Source organism: Agelaius tricolor, unplaced genomic scaffold (assembly GCF_023055355.1).
Source record: "Agelaius tricolor isolate 1412-34295 unplaced genomic scaffold, bAgeTri1.0.p SCAF_9, whole genome shotgun sequence".
Classification (NCBI taxonomy): domain Eukaryota; kingdom Metazoa; phylum Chordata; class Aves; order Passeriformes; family Icteridae; genus Agelaius; species Agelaius tricolor.
In genome coordinates this window covers 8,817,574-8,839,802 of record NW_027269269.1, presented here as the reverse complement: position 1 = coordinate 8,839,802, position 22,229 = coordinate 8,817,574, and the positions used below count along the sequence as shown (strand labels likewise).

At 37.5% G+C, this 22,229-nt stretch overlaps 1 protein-coding gene across 1 annotated transcript; it reads left to right on the top strand.

Annotated features, from left to right (window-relative positions):
• The first annotated feature begins 955 nt into the window (after positions 1 to 955).
• Positions 956 to 22,128, top strand: CFAP300 (cilia and flagella associated protein 300). The gene is made up of 7 exons (XM_071434200.1): positions 956 to 1,369; positions 1,799 to 1,880; positions 3,445 to 3,517; positions 8,788 to 8,954; positions 11,192 to 11,364; positions 16,713 to 16,779; positions 21,749 to 22,128. Exons 1-7 carry the CDS (start codon positions 1,023 to 1,025, stop codon positions 21,878 to 21,880), a joined length of 1,041 nt encoding a protein of 346 aa, XP_071290301.1. The 5' UTR covers positions 956 to 1,022; the 3' UTR covers positions 21,881 to 22,128.
• Positions 22,129 to 22,229: the final 101 nt, after the last annotated feature.

Genomic DNA, 22,229 nt, shown 5'->3' with positions numbered 1-22,229 from the left:
AACACTGAGAAGAAAGGCACACTTTTTCTTTATCCCCTCCTGAGTTACCACTAAAAAAATCTTTAACCATTTGAACATCTTGAAGTATACCATAGCTTTATTTTCCCTTATTGCTTAGGTGTGAGCAAAATTTATCGGGGAAAAAAACCACAGAACTGTGTTGCAAAATGCTTGGAGAAAACAGAATGGAGAAAATACAGGGGAATAGCTCCTTAAATCTCACATACATAGCTGCTATACAGCAACTTAGTCTGCTGAACTGCAGCCCACTGCACTGTTAGAAAATCTAGTGAGTATGTGGTGAGCAATTAATTCTACTGAAACTGTGTTAACACAGGGCTTCTTAATAGGTTTATGATGTCAATTTCTTCTGAATTCCTTTGGTACAAGCCTGTTTGATGAATGTTTAACAAGTTAAATCTTTGAGAGCCTTTTAGAGGCCGATGAGACCAGGTGATGTGTGCTGGCAGTTCTGACTTCTAATCAAAGATGTGGGCCAGCTTAATTTTTAATTTTTTTTAATTTTTTTTTTTTTTTTTTTTTTTTTTTTTTTTTTTTTTTTTAATAATTAGAGACCAACAAAATCACTGCCAAACTTCTTAGACGTGGGAACGCTGCTAAGCCTGAGCAATAGATTAATGGGAAAATTACAGTTTTGGAAATTTGTGGCTAAGCAAGCACAGGCTTTGGAGGGGGCAGGCTGCTGAAGGAAATAGCATGAGATGTGCAGCAGCCTTAAATTCTCACTGCTTTCCCTGCAAAGGGCAGGAAATTCCCCAACCTGTGCAAGGTGTCCCTTGCTTTACTAGACTTGAGGAAATGATTTCCTGAAATAACAATGGTCTTTCCTTTAATTTCGACTGGGAAGAGTTTGAAAGCACGGCTTTGCTGTTCCCAAATGGCTTTGCATCCTGGGAAGCAAGCAGCAGCCCTGATTCCCCAGAAGCTCATAATTCATAACTTTGGCCTTTCCCGGTTCGTTTTGGTGCTTTGGCGCTGGGCTGGCCTCGGCGAAGGCAGCGATGGCAGCCCCTGCCTCGGCCTGCTGGGCAAGCCTGAGTTTTCCTGGAGCAGAGACAGGGAGAGAGGGGAGAGGGGAGAAGGTTGGTTTTGAATTAAGGGATTTTGTAAGCAAACAACGAAGAGAAGGGGGACAGCCGAGTCGGCCGGCCCTCACGGGCGGCGGAACGCTGGGGAGCGGGGCCGGGCTCCGCGCCGGAGTGGCGCCGTCTCCGCGGCAACGGCCGGGCCGCGGCAAGATGTCCGCGGAGGGCGGGCGCGGAGCTGGGCAGGTCGTGTTCCGAGCGCTGCCGCAGAAAACCTTCTCCTGCCTGCAGGACAGGGACATCGCGGACCGACTCCTCAAATGGTGGGGGGAGCGCCCGCTGCGGGATGCCTCTGTCTGGGGGCGGCGGGGAACAGGCGGGCCGTGCTGAGGGCTGAAGCCATTGCCGCGCCCACAGGACGCCCGCTCCGGTGGCGGCGGGTCCGCCTCTCTTTTTCTTATTTTTAATTTTTTTTTTCATTTATTCCCCCAACCCCTAAATTTGAAGTCCCCCTGGTATTTTCCAGGCAGGCAAATTGCGCTTTCTGAGGTGTGAGGCGTGTGTCCGGGCCTCCCACAGCGAGCCGAGATCTATTTCAGCTTCGCAGCGGGGCTCCAGCGCAGCCCGAGCCCTCCAACGAAGGGTTGGAGGCGCTTGTAACTGAGAATGGGGGTGAAAAAACAAAGTATAATCGGTCAGAATAGGGCATTATGTATGCCTTCAGAATATTTAATCTCATTTTTCCATTTCAGGTCCATGCAAGGCAGGATCACAGCACAAGCGTTCAGTTTTGACCAGCAGTTTAAGCCCTATCAAAAGGATGAGTTTCTTATGGTAGTTCTAAATCCTTTGTGTTTTAAGTTGATTCCCCCCCCGCCCCCCACCATGAAATTATATTCAACATTAGCAGTGTTGAATGCTATTGGCCTGCTCATGTCTCCTTGAAAGGAGGTGATTTAGGTGTGGTGCTCAAGTCTCTGATTTGTGGGTTAACTGCACTGTCCAGTAAAAACATTTCAGTCTGTACTAATGTTACTCTGCTTTAAGAGGGAACAATTTAGCCTTTCAGGATTCCCAAGAATGGAAATCTGAACTGGATGCTGATGTTGGCTGCAGGGTTTCGTGTTGGGAAGTCCACCTAGTGTGAGACTTCAAACAGAGTACACGCTCACACCTATCAGTAAATTTCTCACAGTAAATTCACAGTGCAATTAGATGTGCATGTGCACCACGTATCTGGAAATATAACTTTTGAAATTTATTGAATGCCATTGCTTTATACTAGAATTTCGAACTCCCAGCTTTTTGAGACTCAAATCACTTGCTGATTTTGTGTCCTCCATTTCTGTCATCTGCAAAGTCAAATCTCTTCATCTGTTTGCAGACAGAACCTGTGGTTTTAAGAACTATGTGATTTTTACATCTGTTGTTTTAAAAACAACTCTTTGATATTTTATATGTCTACTTTATATTGTTATCCTGGATAAAGAATTCAGCCTCTTTATATCTTAAAGAAATTCACACAGAGATGCACCAATATTTATTTCATCTTCCACTGATAAACATTTCAAATTATTGAAGTTTACAGAATACCCATTTACCCTCTCAATGTTTGTCTCTTTTGAATTAAAAATGTAAAGATATTGCTGTGAAGTTATGAAATCTGACGAGCTGTGAAGTAATTGGGGAAAAAAGGACCATTACATGTAATATCTGGTCTCTCTGTATCCCAGAGGGGTGATAAAGAAATTTAATGATCCAGAAACTGAAAGATCCATAATTTAATTTTCTTCACAGTTTCTTTAGTGATTATTCACTCTGTAAGTGTGGGTTTTCTTAGTTGGTTTATCTATCATGGAAACTTGTCAGCTATCAACATTACTATGGATGTCTCCTTCTTTTAATTGATAAATCAATAAGTTGAATTCTTCAGATCTTACTCTGTATCTGTTTAATAATTTTTGTGTATCTCTACATTTCTCCAAGCTTCAAATTTATTTAAAAAGAGTGAATTTTAAAATCATACTTGGCATTTCATTTTTAACGTCAATGACATTGTATGCAGAGATAAAACTTTCATCTTCAGTTTTTTGTACCTCCATGAATTTCATACATTTTTGTGTGTTCTTGGACTAAAACTGTTTTATTATAAAAATTTAATACTACATATAAAAATATGCACCTGAAGAGATCTTCCATGTATAAAAGACACTGGCTACACTGAGTTACAAACTGATAGATTTGGTAGTGTGATATTTAGTACACAAAGTGGTAGATCACATGGGATCTACTTACTAATTGGAGCCTTATAATTTGGATTGAAAGTATCCAAGGCACTATAAATGATGATTTTCTGTTTCATTTCATTAACTTGTATTCTCTTATTTTAATATTATAGGCATTTTTTAATGATCAAAGTGTAAACTCCAGTTTAAAGTTGCTGTCAGCTTCAGGACAATGGACTACTTTGGGTAAATTTAGAATAAATTAATCTTAAAAAAAGAGTCTGTATTTTAATGATTTTGCTCTAATTTACCATAATGACAGTTCATACATGTGTGCTTTCAGCTAGTTGAAATATCTTGAAGAATTATTTCTTTCACTAAGTAATAGGGAGAGATTCTACTTCTAGAATAAAATAACTAAATTGTCACCATTAATGCCTATTTGTCTTTTGACCCCTGCATCGTTCCAAAAATCAAGCACCTGAAGCTGTTTATAAATGGGTTTGTAGCATCCAGTTGACTTGATCATGTATCCAGACATAAACAACTGCGTTATTTGTGGAATTACAATAGTACCTTATGCAGATAACATTTGCAAATGTTAGAGAAGGGCAAACTTGCAGCCTGACTTGGGACAGGTCTGAGATGATTGCTCTGTTACAAATAAAAGTTGAGAGCAGAGGACTGGTAGAGCACACCCCGAGCTCGTGTAAATCTGCTGTCTGTACAGCCGTGGTGATGGAGGCACAGAAGAGCCCCATGGGACAGGTTGCTCCGCTTGCAACCATGCCATGAGGGTCACTTCAACTTTTTTGCCAAATCAGAAACTTCTGGACACACTCCATTAGGTCTGGAGATGCAGATGAAACACTAAAGCAGGAATGCCAAAAGCAAACAGCAAATTTGTGGCTCCACTTTGAAATTGCACACAAAAATTCATGACAATTGCTTGTGATAAGGTAATGGTGCTTTATGCATAATGTGATCTCTGATATTGCCAAAGTGATTTTCCCTAACAGAAGTATCTTAAAAGAGGGTAGTGGGAAGCCCTCGTTTCTTTTGGTTTGTCTACAAATATTACCGTGTGTAAATATTTAACAGAGCTTTGGGAATTTTCTTACTTTTCCATTTCAGCTCTCTGGAATTGGCATAGGTTTTTCCCACTATATACAATGACACTAGACATTGCCACTTTTTTGTCAGCAAAAAACCATTTTCCAAACACTTCACCCAACTGTTAGAACAATTGAAATATATATAAAATGCAAAAAATCTGTCAAGTACCCCTTCAGGTACCTCTTTCTCTGGCAAGCAGAAAGAAAATAGATGAATTTTAAGCCAGTAGTAAACCTTTTCTTGCTTTAGACAGGATTTGTTTTAGGCTATCTGTCTAGTCTGCAACTTGACAGTCCCTGTAGTGGAGGTCAGCAGGTTACATACCTTGTGTTAAGAGTGGAGGGTCTCTTGCCAAGTAACCCAGCTTAACTCTTGGTTCTGCTCAATCTTCCTCCACACAGAAGTGAAGCATTTTGTCCCAAGGACTGGAAGGGTTCCCTTTCTAAATCCTGAACAGCTGGTATACCCTGTTTGCTCTTAAAATTTCATCTTCCCATTCTTTGCCTATTTTTGGTGAGGAATGTTGGCACATTTTTCTATACTTAGTCTTCATGTGCATTTTTTGAAAATATAGTAAGAATTAGCTGTGAGTGGGAGGAGGTAAAAATGATCTTCTAGTATTTTCTTCTTTGGGCGCACTGATACATTAATCCAGATATACCATTTGCTTATCACTGTGGAGTAACTTTAAAACAACATATCTGTTGGTAAAAAATACTGGAAACATGCTTATTTTGCCCTTTGGAAAATCTGAAGAAAATACATAGTCTACATTGATTCAAATACTACATTTATTCTGTTACAAACAAAAATGTTAGGGTTTTTTTGTTTGTTTGTTTGTTTGTTTTAATGGGGGAGATAATTTGAATGCATAATATAGGGGGGGTTTAGATAGATCCACAGAAAATTCCCTACCCCTGCCCTCCATGAGACTGGGCAGAAAGTATTTATGGACCCACAGAAAGATGTCAGCATTATAAAGGAAATTAATAAAACATTACAGTAGTGTTTGTTTTCGTAATAATTTTTTTCTTTTTTAAGGCTGTAGTTTCCTCTCACCTTATTACTTATTTTTTTTTTGTCCTGGTTGAATTCCACAATAATACATTGTTTCAAGGACTTCAGCTTCAACATTGCTTGAAATAAAGCATTTTAGGTAAATGATACACAAGGATATTCTCTAGTCTGCTTCCTTTGATCAGAAAGATACTTAATGACCTAGTCTCACACCAAACTTTTTTGCCTGTGGGGCAATTTTCCTAATAAGGATATTTTTTCACCTTGTTCTGGCTGCATGGCAGAGTATTGGATATTTCTGATGTAGTTTAAGCCACCTATCCATCTGTTACTCTGATAATTCAAAAATAGAAGCAGCAAAAGGAGCAATTTTGATGCATACCCATTTATGTATTGAGTCTTGTGTTTTTTAAATAGCTGCAATGAGAACTAAATAGTCGTTTTTCCCTGGATACATTGCTGTCCTTGCACCTGTCAGCAGTCTTAGGGAGGCAGGACTGTATCTGCTTAAGCTCAATTAACACTTGAGAATTTATCTTCAAAGGCGTACAGTTACCATCTATTTGTGCAAATAAAATATTAGGATTTGCCTAAAAAAGGATTCTTGAGTTGCCATATGTGCTTAAATCTTCAACAACTTCTGTCTTTAGAAGGGGGTTTTAAAATCTGGAATATTAAATCAGCAATTTTTAAGCTACTATTATAGGTTATAATTTGCAAAGAATTTTAGATGTCATATGAAACCATAAATCATCAACCTACACCTTTTACTTTTGAAATACCATATTTTTTAAATACTGAGCACTGAACTTGCATTACATATAAACTGTTTTGTAAATAGTAAGTTACAAGATATTCTTCTGACATAAAAAACTTTCTTAGATTTTGGAGGAATTCTAAATATACCCAATCCAGGGTTTATCTGCCCCATACTAGATATGTGATATGTTAATTTAAAAGTATTCTGGGAGCACTTTATAGATATTCCAGAGCTGGCTGTTATAATAGGCTTAAGCTGTTTCAGGATTTCTCAGCTCTTTGTTTTCCTCTTGTAGAGTTGTCAAGACATTTCTTCTTCCTTTTTCACTGCTTACTTTTATAGTGTTACTAAAACCTATCATTCTTGTCCAGGAAATTTTGAATTTCAAATCTCACCTCTCAAATAGAGAGTAGGACCTTCCAGTATATTTAAACTTTTCCATGTGTAGTTTGGCTTTCTGAACTACTGAATAAATTACAAAGCTCTTGATTTTTTTTTCAATATTAAAGTTTTCATAAAACCTTTTTTCAGAGCAGAAGTCTCCTTCCCTTCCACCAATAAAATCCTTATAACTGAAAGCCTATAAATATCTAAATTTCCTATACTTTTAGCTCAGTAATTGGATCTTTCACTTCTCTCAAGTCACTTAGCATCTGATGTTTGCTAGTCAACTCAGGTTTTAATGTTAATTTTAAAATAATTAATGTGATGAAAGGTGATTTGTCTCATAATAAATCCCTTATAAAATAAAAATTCAATACCTGTGAAAGGGAGCTGGAGAACTAGAGGAAACTGGAAGTGAGGGGGTGGGAGGAAGTACAAATAAATAAATATAAATCAGTTTGGTTTTTTTGCATAGGTTGTAAAGCTGTAATTCATGATTTTTCTGACTTGTTCTTGGTTATGTGATATGATTATTTTGTATAGTCACTATCTGTACAGGTTGGTGAAGGCACTAAACCTTTTATTCTTTAACAAAAAGTGCCCTTTTTCATAACCATTGTTGGTAGACAGGAAGCCAAGCAATTAAATGCTGTGCTTTTGACTTTAACAGATTTTCTTGAGATCACAGTGGTCCAATAAAATAATATTAAAATTTCCTGTTACTATTTTAGCTTAAGTAGGCATATGTTCAAGCTATCAATTTATAATTTCTCTTTATTTTTTTTCCTGGTATTGATTGGTTGGGTGGTACAGTTTACCCAGGCTTAGGTATTAAAATGCCAGCCCTACTTAACCTATGAATAAGTAGTCTCTATGTAATAGTATATGGCAGAAATCCCAAGGTTTTCTGCAGGTGTGGGCAAGAGAAACTTTACTTTATGCTGTGCTTACAAATACTAGGATTAGAATGAAATGATAGGTGCTCTTGGAAGCATCATGGTTCATGCATCCCTTTCTGGCATGTTTCTGGTCCTGAAATACTGTCATGTGGAGGCAAATTTGTACATTTCCTGAAGAGTATTGCTTAGTGATCCTTTAGGTCAGTTTGTCAGGATAGCACTGAATTTTATCTTTAATTGTATGGTAAAAAGCCTTTAGATACTGTGATGTTGCTGGCCAGTCTCCCATCAAGGGAACCTACAGAGGAGAAGAGATAAGAATAAACTCATGGACAGCTGGAATGTTGTGAATATTCTCTCTGCTGAGACACAGTGCCCTTGTGCTGAATGCTCACTCGTGCTCTCCTCCCCTCTCCTGTTCAGAAGCGCTTTGAAGGTTGCTCAGGCAGACCTGGAGATGGGTGGAGAACATGTTCTAACATTTGGGCTGAACACTTGGACTGCAGAGAGCAGACAGAACTGGGCTGAATCCAAAGCTTCGTAAACATGGGGCCTAATGCGGTTTGAGATGCCATAAGTTATCCAACACCATGCAGACAGATTTGTAGATGTAACACTGTATATAGAGAAGATATGTGCCCTTATGGACTGATAACTCTTTAAGGAAAATACTGTAGGGCAGGCATCTCAAATGGCACGAGATGTCTGTGAGCAACAAAATCCAGCTTGGATGATCTGCAAGCAGAGGGAAAGAAATGATAGAAAAATATATTCTGTATTTAATGATTACAGAGGTGATACTCCAGATTCATGCAGGAAGTGCTGATAGTACCTCTTTCATCTTCTGAAATAGCTAATAAAGCCTACAGTGGCTACAAAATAACTTTTTTTAAAGTTCAATATAATACTTAACAAATCAAAAATTCTTCGAGGCCATGTTCATTTTGGTTTTTACTTTGTGGGGTGCTGTTAGCAGCTATTGACTTCCGTACTTCATCATGCCAAATTTGGCATATGTCCTCCTATGCTTTAAGGCTTAAGCTGTGGAATATGATTTTCTAAGGGTGTGATCTAATGCAATGCTGGGTTCACACAGTGTTCCATCTATCCCAGTTTCGGTTGATGGTATTTACCAACAGGGGGAGCAGACACATGAGCCTTAATGGAAAGTAGTATTCAGATGAATTTAATGTTTTCTTTACAGTTATTTCCTTCTTAGCTTTGTTTGGCTTTTTTTTTGCCTTTTTTTTTTTTTGAGGGACTCTGTGGCTGTGATACTTACATGATGTGTGTTTTTTTTAAAAACATGAAACATGCAACCAGCTTCCTGTATCTTTCAGGTTCCAAAGTGACAAAAATTGAAGCTACAGTGGTACCCTGTACACAGATTTCCATGTCATTTTTTGATCGGCTGTACTCTGAAGGAATTGTTAGAGAAACTGGAACTATTGTGAAATGTTATGATGACTATCATGATGATATTCTTATCTCTGATGAATTAAGGAAGGTCAGTATGGTAATGAATAATTTATTATAAGTTTTGCTACTCTATTAGGTGCTATAAGGACACATTTTTCAGGTTGTTTTTTTTTTTCTGACAGTGGTAAAACCAGGCATCAGTAGCCATGGTTTACGAACAACTGAGGCACTACATTGCCTGAATATATAAAAGCAATTACTTGTTTTCCAGGTGAGCCCTCTTTCATTTTTGGGTGGAAGAAAAAGGTAAAGCTTTCTTCTACCCACCTGTGTCTCAGGCAGTCAGTGCTGGGGCGTGTGTGGGGAAATGCAGCTGCTCGTTTGCTGAGGAGGGGGAAACAAAGGGTGAGGTCCAAAAGAAGGTGCTGTGATACTCAGAGCTGTAGGTTCACCCAGCCTTCCAGGTAGTGGATGAAATTGAATGTATTCAATAGCTACATCCTGAAGCATTCCTGGACAGGAATGCTGATCATATCATATCTGAAGGCATTTAAAGAAAGCCGTCTTAATACATTTTCTCCAAAGTAAGAGGAACTATGGAAGAGGAAATTTTTCAGTATAATACTGGAAAATGACTAAATACAACTCCTGAACAGGCCTGCAATGTGAAACTGTTTGTTATACTCTAGTGGAAGTGTCAGAAAGCAGATTATCTGAAAAAGAATCTCTAACAGTGGCACCCTTTTAATCAATGTATGTCTTTACTGTGTTTCTTTTGACTTCATAAGCTAAAACCATTTTTTAAACTTATGTTTGTGTAGCATTAGCAAAGCATAGTGTGGGAGAACTGGATTTTGCTCTTCCTTGTATATATAATCAACATAAGTACTAAATAATTATAGAGTTGCACTCATTTGCACTTGGCAAATCCTTTGAAGGCAATGTATTTGAACCAGTGACACTGGTTACAGGATGTGGCCTGAAATACTGGTCTGTCTTGTAAAGTTCTGGGAAAAGGTGAGAACTCAAGCTCATGTTTGAATTTCAGATGTAGTTTGTAGCCTAGCAGTTCAAAATACTGTGTATTTATCTATAAGTTGTGTACATGTGAAATGTTTTCTGAAAATTAAATATATTGTATGTAGGAGGGTTAGAGGCAACATTTAAAATTAGAGATTGTTGGGGTTTCAGTGTCTTCCCAGTTTCCTTCCTGTGGAAGTGATGTGTGTGTCAGCATTTGCAAGTTGAGGGTTTAACATTGGTTTGAAACAAAGGTGATTCCTACTCCTAAGAACTAAGAGAGCAGAAAGAATAAGTCAAAATCCAGGAATGACTTCAAAATTTCAAATTAATTAGTCAGGGCTCTAGGACAGAAGACTGTAGGGGGCACCAAACTGTCTCCTGGTGTCAGAGGGTAGCCCTTGGCTGCAAGACTCCACGTTTCTTTCCTACCTGCCATGTCTTCTCTTGTTTCAGCCAAGGAGGTTGGGATATGTATGAGGTGGCCATCCAGAGCAGTTGTTGCCCTGACCCCTTTTTACTCAGGTTGTGTAGTTTTGTTATAAAGAGAGCCAGAGAGCAGTGGGCTCATGTCTAATTTTGACCACTTTGCCTGGGCTGGCATCTGCAGTTTGGCTGACATGACTCAAAATGTCTTACAGCCACTGTGAGTTACAATTCCTGTCCACATTTACATGAATATTGACACTAATCTAGAAAGTCCTCTGTGTTCACATAATATCTCAGCAAAAGGCAGGTGACACGCATGGAGGCAGCTGGATGCATGTCTGGCTAATCCAGGCTACAGATCAGGGCTCACTGGAGTCGGCAATAAAGAATGATGGGAGTTTGAGTGATCTCCTCTGGGAGATCCTAGAATTCCTTTACAAATGTGAAATAACTGTGTCAATTTAAAAATGAAAAAGCAAATGTTATCAAAAACAGTTACCCCATTGATTAACAGCATAATAATAATAACAGCATTGATTGACATATCAAATATAGGTAGATTATTTTCAGATTGCTTGTTTCACTAGCATGACAAATAATTAACCAGTGAAATAACAAGACTTGAAAAATATTCCTTTATGTCTTTTGGGCATAAATCTGACTGTGATTCTGCTTTATATTATATGTAAAAATTTTGAACCAAATTGCATCAATGGAAGAAGGATTTGGAAATACGTGTTTCCGTCCCTCATTCACATATTTTACATGGACATAACTTCTGTGTACCATACACCATACTAGCTGCATTATTTATAAACTGAATCCTAAATAAATCTTTATCAATTTGACTTCCATGTTTTTTCCTTGTTCCACAAGGTCTTGCTTCTGGAGGATTCGGACCATTATGATTTATTCACTCAATTGGATCGTGAGGAATTTCTGTTCTGTCTTTTTAAGCATTTTTGCATTGGAGGAACTCTTTGCCAGTATGAAGATGTAGTTGACCCATACTTAGAAACTACAAAAGCTTTTTATAAAGACTTGGTGAGGTAAGTGTTACTCACTTTTTGTACAACTGTGTACATGTACTATCCATAGACACTTAGTGTTGATTTGTGTAAATTTATTGTACATTACTGCTTCAAAAATGGGGCTGTTATTTAATCCACTTGCAAGCTTATTTGTGTCCAACAATCAAAATGCCATGGAACAATGGCAGTAGTTCTGTGGCAAAAATATAAGCAATTTTAATTGCATCAGTCCTACTGATTCAATTCATTCCCAATTTAAAGATACTTTTTTTCCATAATCATCTGCTGAAAACATGGCATAGTACTGTAAACAGACTGTTCCCACTGCCATTGATAAAATATCAACAATTAAGTCTTGCCTGTATGATCTTGGGCTACTTTCAATTAGACTGCTTTTAATTTAGGATTTAAAAATTGAAATAATTAGCTGAAACTTTCAGTTCCATATATTTTTTATCCCTGCTGATTTTTAATTTTTTTTAATACAGTTGGATTTTGGTCTTCCTAGTTCTGCAAATACACTTCTCACAGTGTAAAGCTAAGGGTGATAGAATCTTGCTGTTATGACAGTGTGAACTAACACACTTTTTTTTACCAGGTTTGGTGTATGGAATTGTTTGGAACTTTATGTGAGGGTTTTTTTTTTCCACTGAGATTAGAGGTAATTGATCAGAGGTTTAGATTCAGACTAAAACCACAACTTTCGCCCTGCTTTGATATATCCATATGCTGACTTCTCTGATTGACAAAACTTGTATGTTCTGGTTGCTGGGAAATGGAATGCAGTTATTGGTTATACAGACTCATTCTTAGTTAAGCTAATGGGAATATAAAGATTGTGAAAGATACTATTAACATTTTTGTTAGTATGAGTAGTTTTGGTATTTTCATCTCATACATAGATGAGAATCAAGTGGGTTCTTCAGAAACACAGCATCTGACATAAAAGGATCCATCAGTGTTTAACTCTACCCTGCCTTTTCTTTTATATTGTTCATTCTGCACTGGAATCAAGCTGCTTGTTCCTTCAGTGCTGGGCCATAGGTGACTCTGCATTGACTGCAGCTGTTTCTGCTCTTCTGTTGTTGAATTAAACTAGGACAAAGTGCAAATCCAATCAGTTCCTTCACTTTACTGCTCCCCTTTGCTGTGGAGTTGTTTTATCCTAAACATGTTCAAGTTCTGTTCTAAGCCACTCATTTTCTTTACCTTCCTATCTCCTTAAATGTCTTTCCATTCTTTTTCCTTTTCATGCTGTAAAATTTGATAGGGATGTGAAATAGTTCTTATTACTTAAAACAGAAAAAAAGCCTCTGCCAAGATCCTCCCACAATTTCATCCTGCTTTCAAAGTTTACCTTTTCTGTATCCTCAACCTGTTCCCTATTAGCTCTTTCTATTTTCCTCTTGTGTGCAGTTTCTGTCCTTTATAAATTTTTAGGAGAAAATATTTCAAGTGTATATTCCTGTGCTGTTTGGGTTTTTTTTTGGTTTTTTTGGGTTTTTTGGGTTTTTTTGCCAGTTGGCAGATTGCTTTCTGTCCTCCCAAGTTTTCAAGGGATGTAACTGATCTTCTGAATTTGTCTACCATGTGTTTCTCTGTTGCCTGTAAATGTCTGCTGGTTTCTCACTGCCAGAGGAGCTGTGTTAGCACTGGTTAGCAGCTGAAAACGAAACTTACCATTTCACTGCATCTTTTATCTTTCTCCTTTGGTATTGAGTTCTTTGTCAGTCCCATGAGAAAAGCTTTTAATCCTGAGATTTCAGACCTTTCCTCCCTCTTCCAAATTACAGTTGCCTTTTCCTTGGTTTCATTTCCCCCTGCTCCCAGTTTATCCAAAATTATGCTTCTGTTTTATTTCCACTGTGTTAAGAAAGAAAAAGGCAGTGACAGGCTCTGAATAGGGACGCTAATGACAGTCTTGACTTAATTTCTAATTTCTGGCCACTCTGTTACTTCATTCTTGCACAAATTACACCAGAAAATAAAGCAATTAAAATTACTTTCTTATAGCCTCTTATTTTCAGTAAAAGATTGCTGATTATAGTAGTAATCTCTTAAATTTTCCTTACCGAAAAGTTCACCCTCAAATTCCTATTAAATACCAAGTTTTGTTTAAATTCTTTTTTTACACTGCTATCCTCTGTGTGTTTTCATTGTATCTTGGATTACAGTTGCATTGGACACTTTCTACTCTTTATAAAGTGATATTAAAAACTTTTCACAGTATTAAAAAATCTGTAAACTGTACTGTCCTTAAGGTTTAACTTTTATGTTTGAGGATCAGAAGGCTTGGTAAAAAAACAAATGGATACTTCAATAATTATTAGCTGCTGGCTGATGATGTGCATTGAAAAATTAGCTGCCACAGATGAATTCAGTCTAATAACAGTAAGCTTATGGATGTATAAACTGCCACTGTTTAGTCCTGTTACAGTATTCCTCATGGGCAAGAGCCTTGGCATGAAGAGTTCCACATAAGTGCCTTTACTGCAGGGAGCAGCAGACCTGTTAATGAGCTTTTCCCTACTTACCTTTATTACAACTTTTTTTCCTGGCCATACCTGAGTTCTAACTCCAAGGCAGTAGCATTCAAAATAGTGTCAAAAGTTTTGAGGTTTCATTTTATTAAAGCATTTCTATGTGCATTGCTGTATTATGAGAGAATGCAATAATTTTTTTGAAATTAACAACTCTAGATATTTTACAAGCTAGGGACTTCCAAATACAGCTAAAATGGCAGACATTTTTTCTTTGCAAAAAGAGTGATATATTCTTACTAAAAAAGTAATGCACAACTTGTCTGTTACTTATAGTCTGTTACTATCCCATTGGTAATTAATCCATGATCAGTTGAATCCATCCAAAATTCTAGTGTTTAGTGTTGTGTCCTGTATAACCTAAGTAATTTCAAATCACTATCCCTTGTTGTAGTATTTTGATTTAAAGGATATATTTACATAACAAAAACTCGTTAATTAAAATATAATCTATGAATCTCTGTTGATAAATCTTGTCCTCTGTACTTAACCCCTGATTTTTCTGACTGTCTCTCCATGGTGACAACTGCTGTAGCATGTAGTAGTGATTGTTTTCTTCTCCTTTCTTAATCTCCATCTCCATGCCCTTTTCCCCATAATGAATGAATGTATGTGAAAGCATTACGTTGTTCTTTTATTGTTTGGAAAGCCTAGTAAAATATTGCCAGTAAGGTTAGAATATAAATAAAGCCCAAAGTGAATAGAGAGACCATGAGGATGTTTGCTTTTCATAAAAAGAGAATAGATGCACATTAAAATTATGAACTACCATATCCAATGAATAGTTTAGAAGTTAACAGTTTGAAAGAACATGGGACTATTACCATTATTTTTAAGGAAATACTATCCTCTTCAAAAGGACAAGGTTTTTTTCTAAAAGCTTTCAGGGGAAAAAAATAAATAGAGCAAATGAGTTTGTCAAAGGCAACTTCTTGGTTTTCTTTCAAGTCAGCAAAGGAAGAATCTCATCTGATTTTAACAGACACAAATTTTTGCCTTAAAAAATAACCAAAGTACTGAAAATAAACATTTTGAAAAATTACTTACAGGAAGCTAACCACAATGGGAAAATTTCTCAAGGTCATGGAATAAATAGGAAGACTTATTCTTTGTCAACTCTTACTTTGGTACCCTAAAAAAAAAAAAAATTATATATATATATATATATATATATATATATATATATATATATAAAATGAAAATTAAGAAACCAGAAATTGATAGCATAGTTTTCTGACAGAAGAATCTGAGGTCAGAGTGATTTAAATACAGCTGTTGATTTTGGGGGTGGTGATACATGGTAGAAGGCAATAATGCCACTAATCCTCTATGTCTTGTTCTGAAAGTTATCACTCTTTCCACAGAGATGGTTGAAGAATTTCTGAACTGCTGCAGTTACAGCCTGGTGTGTCAGCATAAAGTAGCATCTGTGTTAGTTTGGCTTAATGCACTGGTCTGTAAACTGCAGTGGTTCAGATGCTGAGTCATGAGGTAGCTGAGCTGTCCTGCTGGGAAGGCAATCATCTCTGGAGGGGTGGGAAGGCACACAACTGGGGTCACTACTGATTTCAGCAATGCTGTCTTCATCCACCGTTGAGTATGTCAACATGTCAGATGCAACAAAAAGTTCTGAGAAAGCCTCATTACTGACTGACCACAGGGAAGATCAGCCTCATAGTATAGGTTGGAACATGACTGTGTCATTACTCTACAGATGAAATCAGTTAATTGGAGAGTCAATCTCTTTTACTGGCTGCAGAGATTGAATCAACAAAGGTGCTGTTGGTTGATTTGGAGCTCCTTTGTTCTTACAAAAAGAAACTTTGCCAAAGCACTGGTAACAGGGGACTGCTGTCACAGCTTGGACCTGGTGTGGTGTCCAGCTGGGCTGTATTTCAACACATCCTCTTTTAACTTGTCTATACTGGGACCTTTCTTGGGAATGGAACCTATTTGTGACACGGCAGGTTTTGAGATATGCATTTCTTGGAAGCGTGTAAATATGGAAGTTTTAAGCCTCAGCTGTTCCACAGTGAGTTAATGTAAGTGGGAATCTGCGACATGAGATAAATTAATAGCAGTTGCTTTATCTAATTTCTGAAGAAATGTAAGAATCACTTAAAGCAGACTTGAGGAAAAATGATATATTAAAATACTTTAAATAGGTTGAGATACCTGGATTCTTTGCAATAATATTCAGTGTTATTAGTAAATCTGATGAAAGAAATGGCAATCTTCACAACAGTCTAGAAATATAAAAGCTCAGAACTAATCCCATCTCAAGTTGCGTAGCTGACTACATATACAAAATTCCAAAGGAGAAAAAATAAACCTAAACTATAATTATGTACTAATTAAAAATGAGCTAAAGAATGTATTTCTTCACCAGTACTGCTGCTACTTCTTGTAGTCTGTATTAATATGCATTTCACTTTGCAGGTTTCTTTCTCAAAGAATATGTGAAAAGATTTTTATGAAATGTTTAGCTGCATAATTTTTCATATCTATCAAAATGAAAACTCTATATTTGGAATCGTCTAGGTCTGGGTAATATTGCTGTGCTTTAGTAGCTGAGAACAGTGAAACCAAGTCAGATTACTAGATATATTCAATATTTTCAGTAAAATATCATAATAAGCATGTTAACGGCCACATAACTTTTCCTGCTCACTATGACATAAATTGAATTTTAGCTATAAATTTGACCTTCATAAAATTTGAGCAAGGATACAGTGCATATGTTTAAAATGAATTTAATAAATTAAACAGTCTAATTATCAGTACTTATGATATATAATAAGTCTGTATTATACCCCTGTATTTCAGCGTTCAAAAGAACCCTGAAACAAGAGAAATACATATTATTTCTACAGTCTTCAGAGTGTCTGCATATGTAAGTATTGTTAATTTTTATATGGGATTTTACAGTAATATACATAACATGAAAATAATTAATTTACTTGTACACAAAGAAAATATAATATTCCACTGTAATGGGTTATTTTCCCATAGTTGTCACTTTTTTTATTTATGAACTCTTTCTCTGATCTTATCCTGTTCCTCATCTTCTTTACTAACTCTTCATTAGTAACCACCAGCTAAAGTTTTATTTGGTAGCTCACTAAAAATAGGTAAATAGGTTTACTGGATTACAGTGGAAGTCATAATAGTCATCCAGAAACTAGTTAATGAAAAAAAAAAAAAAGAAGGGTTTAGATAATAATAAAACTTGGGTTAACAGTAAGGATCAAGGATGCACTCTTGACTTGCTATAGTTCTGTTTTTTGAAATGATGCTAGAGCTTTGTGAATAGTTAATATTGTATCCAGTTCTGTAAAGACTGCAAGGAAGTTTAGTATACATAAAGGCTGGGGTAGTGAGATGACTCCTAACCTCTTTTCCCCTCCCTTGTCAAGTCTCGTTCCTATCTGTTTGCCTTGCAAAACCATACCTTTACCATCAAGATAAGTTTGAGAACTGGCATGTTTACTAGATTCAGTATATCTGTCATTTAAGTTGTTACAGTAGGATGAACTACTTCAAATTCTTTTTGAGTAACCAGAATATGTTATAATTAAATGTCAGATAATGTACTGACTTTCAACAGCAGCAGCTGATGTCATTTCAGACTGCACAAACTTCCCTGCAGGTTGCCAATAGTCCAGTTGTTCATCTGTTGGTCATCATCTTTTAAGTACTATGTATGATTCATAAAAGGCTTTTGAAAATAAACACTTTATGGGTGTATCAAAATTTATCTTTCTGCTAAGTTGCAAACTGTAATAAAAATAAAAAGGCAAAACCCTGGTAACTGGATGTTCTCCTGTTATTACTGCTCCTTTCACACCTCTAAATCAAATGCATTGATGGGAACTTTGCAGATTTCTGTGTTTAGGGAGATGGACATTAAAGAGGTCCCCTAACTGTGTTGGCCATACATTAAATATCATCAGTACTACAAAGAAAAAAACAACAAACAAACAAAATCCCAACCAAACTTCAGCAAATTTTGTAAACAAAATAGATGGACAAAAGAAGATCCAGTGTTAATGCAGAGCAGGCTATCCTCGTATCCTTGGAGGAAAATTGGGCATTACTGCACAATCTGAAAATTTGTGGGGTGGAGAAGAACTCTGAAATTACAGTTTCTATTAAAGAACATGCTGAAGAATTTTCTCTCAGAAAACAGAAAGGCTTAAACAGTGTGTCTAGACTGTTTGATGGTTATGTGGATCAAAACTACTCCACTCCACATGGCACTTACAGGAAGGACACTTACTGGAGCACAAATGTCTTATGTTTGTGATTAAAAGTTTCTCTTAAGGAATAACTACATTTCTGCAGTGGAGTTAGCTTCTGAGTTCATTTGATAAATAACTGTAGAGTGTTATTATAATCCTTATGTTGAGCTGACAGTTTTAAGCCAAGTTTTCTTGGTTTATATCTGGAAGGAAAGGACATACCCTCCTAGCCTCATGTAAATAGATAAATAATTTTTAAAATAAATGGATTTTAAAAAGCTGGTCTTGTAAAAGTGACTTGTGTGGCTGAACACAATTTTAAAACAGTATCTGAAAAAGCACACTATTAGAAATGTAAATATTTCAAAGTTCTAAGTTATAGTTCACACAATCACAGAATGTTCTGAGTTAGATGGGACCCACAAGCTTGCTCAAGCCCAACTCCTGGCCCTGCAAACACCATCCCCAGGAGTCACACCATGTGCCTGAGAGTGTTGTCCAAACATTTCTTGACCTCTGTCAGGCTGGTGCTGTGACCACTTCCCTGGGGAGCCTGTTCCAGTGCCCAACCACCCTCTGGGTGAAGAACCTTTTCCTGCTGTCTAATCTAAGCCTCCCCTGACTCAGCTTCATGTTGTTGCCTCAGGTCCTGTCACTGGTCACCACAGAGCAGAGATCAGTGCCTGCCCCTCCTCTTCCCCCATCACAAGGAAGCTGCAGACTGCAGTGGGGTCTCCCCTCAGTCTCCTCCAGGCTGAAGAGAGCAAGCGACCTCAGCCACTCCTCATACGATTTCCCCTCAAGGCCCTTCACCATCCTCATTGCCCTCCTTTGGACACTCTCCCATAGTTTAATGTCTTTTTTATGTTGTGGCACCCAGAACTGCCCCCAGCACTGGAGGTGAGGCTGCCCCAGAGCAGAGCAGAGCAGGACAATCCCCTCCCTTGCCCAGCTGGCCATGCTGTGCCTGATGCCCCCAGGACAGGGTTGGCCCTCCTGGCTGCCAGGGCACTGCTGGCTCATGTTCAACTTGTCATTGACCAGGACCCTCAGGTCCCTCTCTGCAGCACTGCTCTGCAGCATCTCATTCCTCAGTCTGTCCCTACGTCCAGGGCTGCCCCATCCCAGGTGCAGAATCCAGAACTTTCTCTTGTTGCACTCCATATGGTTGGTGATTGTCCAACCCTCTAATTTGTTGAGGTCTTTTTTACAAATGTCTGTAGAGCTCTTGAGTGTCAAAACCTGATAGACCTGGGCATCACAAGAGAAATAATTTTAGATCTGGTGACAAAGTACTCTGCTGAACTCCAAATACCCTTGAGAGCTTTGGAGCTTTGCATATAATGAAATACTTTTACAGCTTAAGTATTGGAGTGCTCACTGTTATTTTAGAACTTTCTTTACCTGAACCCAAACTGTGGCAGTTTTAGAAATCAGAATAATGCAAAGTTTATTCAATAAGTATTTAAAAAAATTGTCAATTACATTATGCAGTTTTGAAAATGTTCAGCAGTATTTTCATTTCTCTTTTATGCTATGCATATGTATTCTTAAATCATCAGCTGTGTTGCTACAGAGAAAAAATAAAATGATCCTACTCTAACATCAGTAAATCAATCATTACACCCCCTGCATGTGTGAACCAAAGTCCACACTGCAGATGGAATTGGTATGATTCTTGTATACATGCATGAATGTAAGTATCAGAGCCTTTATGCTCAAGCATTTTAGGGGTTTTATGACCTCTTTTCTAATTAAAATTAAGAACCTTTTCATTTAATTAGGTTATATTGATTATTTTCCTGATACCAAGTTAGGTATATTGCTTGAAATGCCACATCGCCAGAACTTACATTGTTTTTGCTCTTGAGTTGTTGAACAAATTTTTAGTGGGCTCACACTGCCTCTAAACAGTCAAAACCTCAACTGCCATCCATCAATTCCACACAGACTGCAGGAGTGGGATCCTTGGTAGCAATGGGAGAAGAGTTTAACTACCAATCACATCTTGATGTTGATCTTGTCTTTTACTTTTTTTTTTTTCAGTTACATGCATGAGCTTAGGTTATTTTTGGATCAAATTCCAAAGGCCTTTTGATGCGGAGCACTATAAATCTTATAATTTGCTCTCCTTACTGCAGTTGAGAATCCAGTGTTTGTTACACGTGTATCCTTAGACACCTGAAGAAAGTTAGGTACCTTACAATTGGAGCTACAGAGTTTGTATGCTGTGCCACTTAAAAATAGAATGCTGTTTCTAGCTTGTGGCATTTGACTACCATTGGAAAATTCTGGGAATAAACATTATCAAATCTCTACCTGTCTAAGACTGTGCTTTTATGAGGTGCTTAGCTTAATTTAAGATTGAGGGGTTTGAATAATCCCTCAAAGGAAGACTCCAGAACATCTAATAATGGATTCATTCTCTTCAAAACAGCAGGAGAAAATGGGGTGCCAGTAAAAGCTAAAGGATTAAATACACAAATGGTCCTTGGTGCAGAAATGGGGACCCAGCTCTTTTCCTTCTCAGCTGACTGACTTAACCACTGAGTTACAGTTTTCATGTTTCCTTGGTCCAAAAAAAGATTATTTTATGCAAAGGAAGACAAGTTCAACAGAAGAATGCAAGAGATGTAAAATCTGGAATAGTCTGTAGTCTGTGAGTTTAAAATTTTCCTTGAGGAAAGGAACAATATATGCAATGTAGCAATTCCTCAAGCAGGAAAAGTGTAACAGAACCCACATCTCTTCAACTGTTGTCCAAAGGTGTTGGGGAGCAGGAGGAAACTGTTACATGTTTTAAAAGAAAGGAAGTGTCAGCTACATATTTATTGGTCTTTCAGGTGTTCAATTACCACACTGACTAAATAAAAAAACCCAACTAAATAAAAAAAACCCAACGCTTTAAAAATCCCTCCATCTAGTTTCTGGATCCCTACTGGATTTGAAGTGTGTCCAGCTGTGCTGCTCTGTCAACACTGAAGCTTTTATTGACATGTGCAGACGTAGGATGTTAATGTGAAGAGCCCAGTTCCCCTGCTGATTGTCAGCTGAATGTATTTTTTTCAGAACCAGGATTTTGCAGATAGGTGTTCAGAATCCCTTCAAACCCTTTCTGAGGAGTGGCACACAAAATGTTTCCAATAATAGTCCAAAGTTGTTAATGTGATCTGTAATAAGCATTTTGCTTAAATGCAAATATTGCAACCTGAACAGATGCATTAGCAAATGTTAAGTGAAAAAAAATTATGGATGGAACAGCTTTATGTATTAATATAGAGTAAGTGATTATTTTTCTCCTTCAAAGGAAACATGATGGGCTGTTTTATATTTAATCATTTGTATTTTAGGCTCTAATTGTGTAAACACATGATTACATGTTTAATTTTATATTTTATATTAATATTACGTTTACCTCAAGGTTATTTGATACATCCAGCCAGAATTAGGGTGCATTTTGTAGTGTTGGGATACCGTTTAAATAAACTGTGGTGTATTTGTTCTATTTTGCTGTGCAATGAACAGTTACAACTGGAACAAAATTAACTTCAGATTTTATAAATTCACTTACAGATATCCCTATTGTCCCTAATACTGTTTTGGTTTTTTTCTTCCTCTCAGGATGCTAATGGCCTGTGTTACCCTTCAAGCAAAAGCCACCAACAGACTTTTGCCTACTTGATTGTGGATCCGTGCAAGCGACACGTGAATATTCTGTATCACTGTTTCGGTGGAAGCCTATTTACAAACTAGTTATAAACCCGTCTGGTCCCCAGTTTTATAGTGGAGGTTGCCTTCTTTCTGTTGGGTTCAGGTAGACATTGCATAGTTTTCTGACGAGGAAAGTTCTACTCCTTGATTACGTGCTCGGAAGTGCTTCCCGTTCACTCAGATGTTACTATGTGACAAAAGTTTTCCGGTATTTATAGTTCTTGAAGCTGTTTTCTTGGCCTTTCCCCCCATTCCCTCACCCGTTTTATCTAATAAAAAGTATTTCTCTAGAGGTCTCGTCATTTTTATGAGCCAGCTTTACAAACCCGCGACGCGTAACTGCAGGGGAGGCTCTGCAGTCGGTGAAAGCTCTGCGGAACCTGGAGAAAGC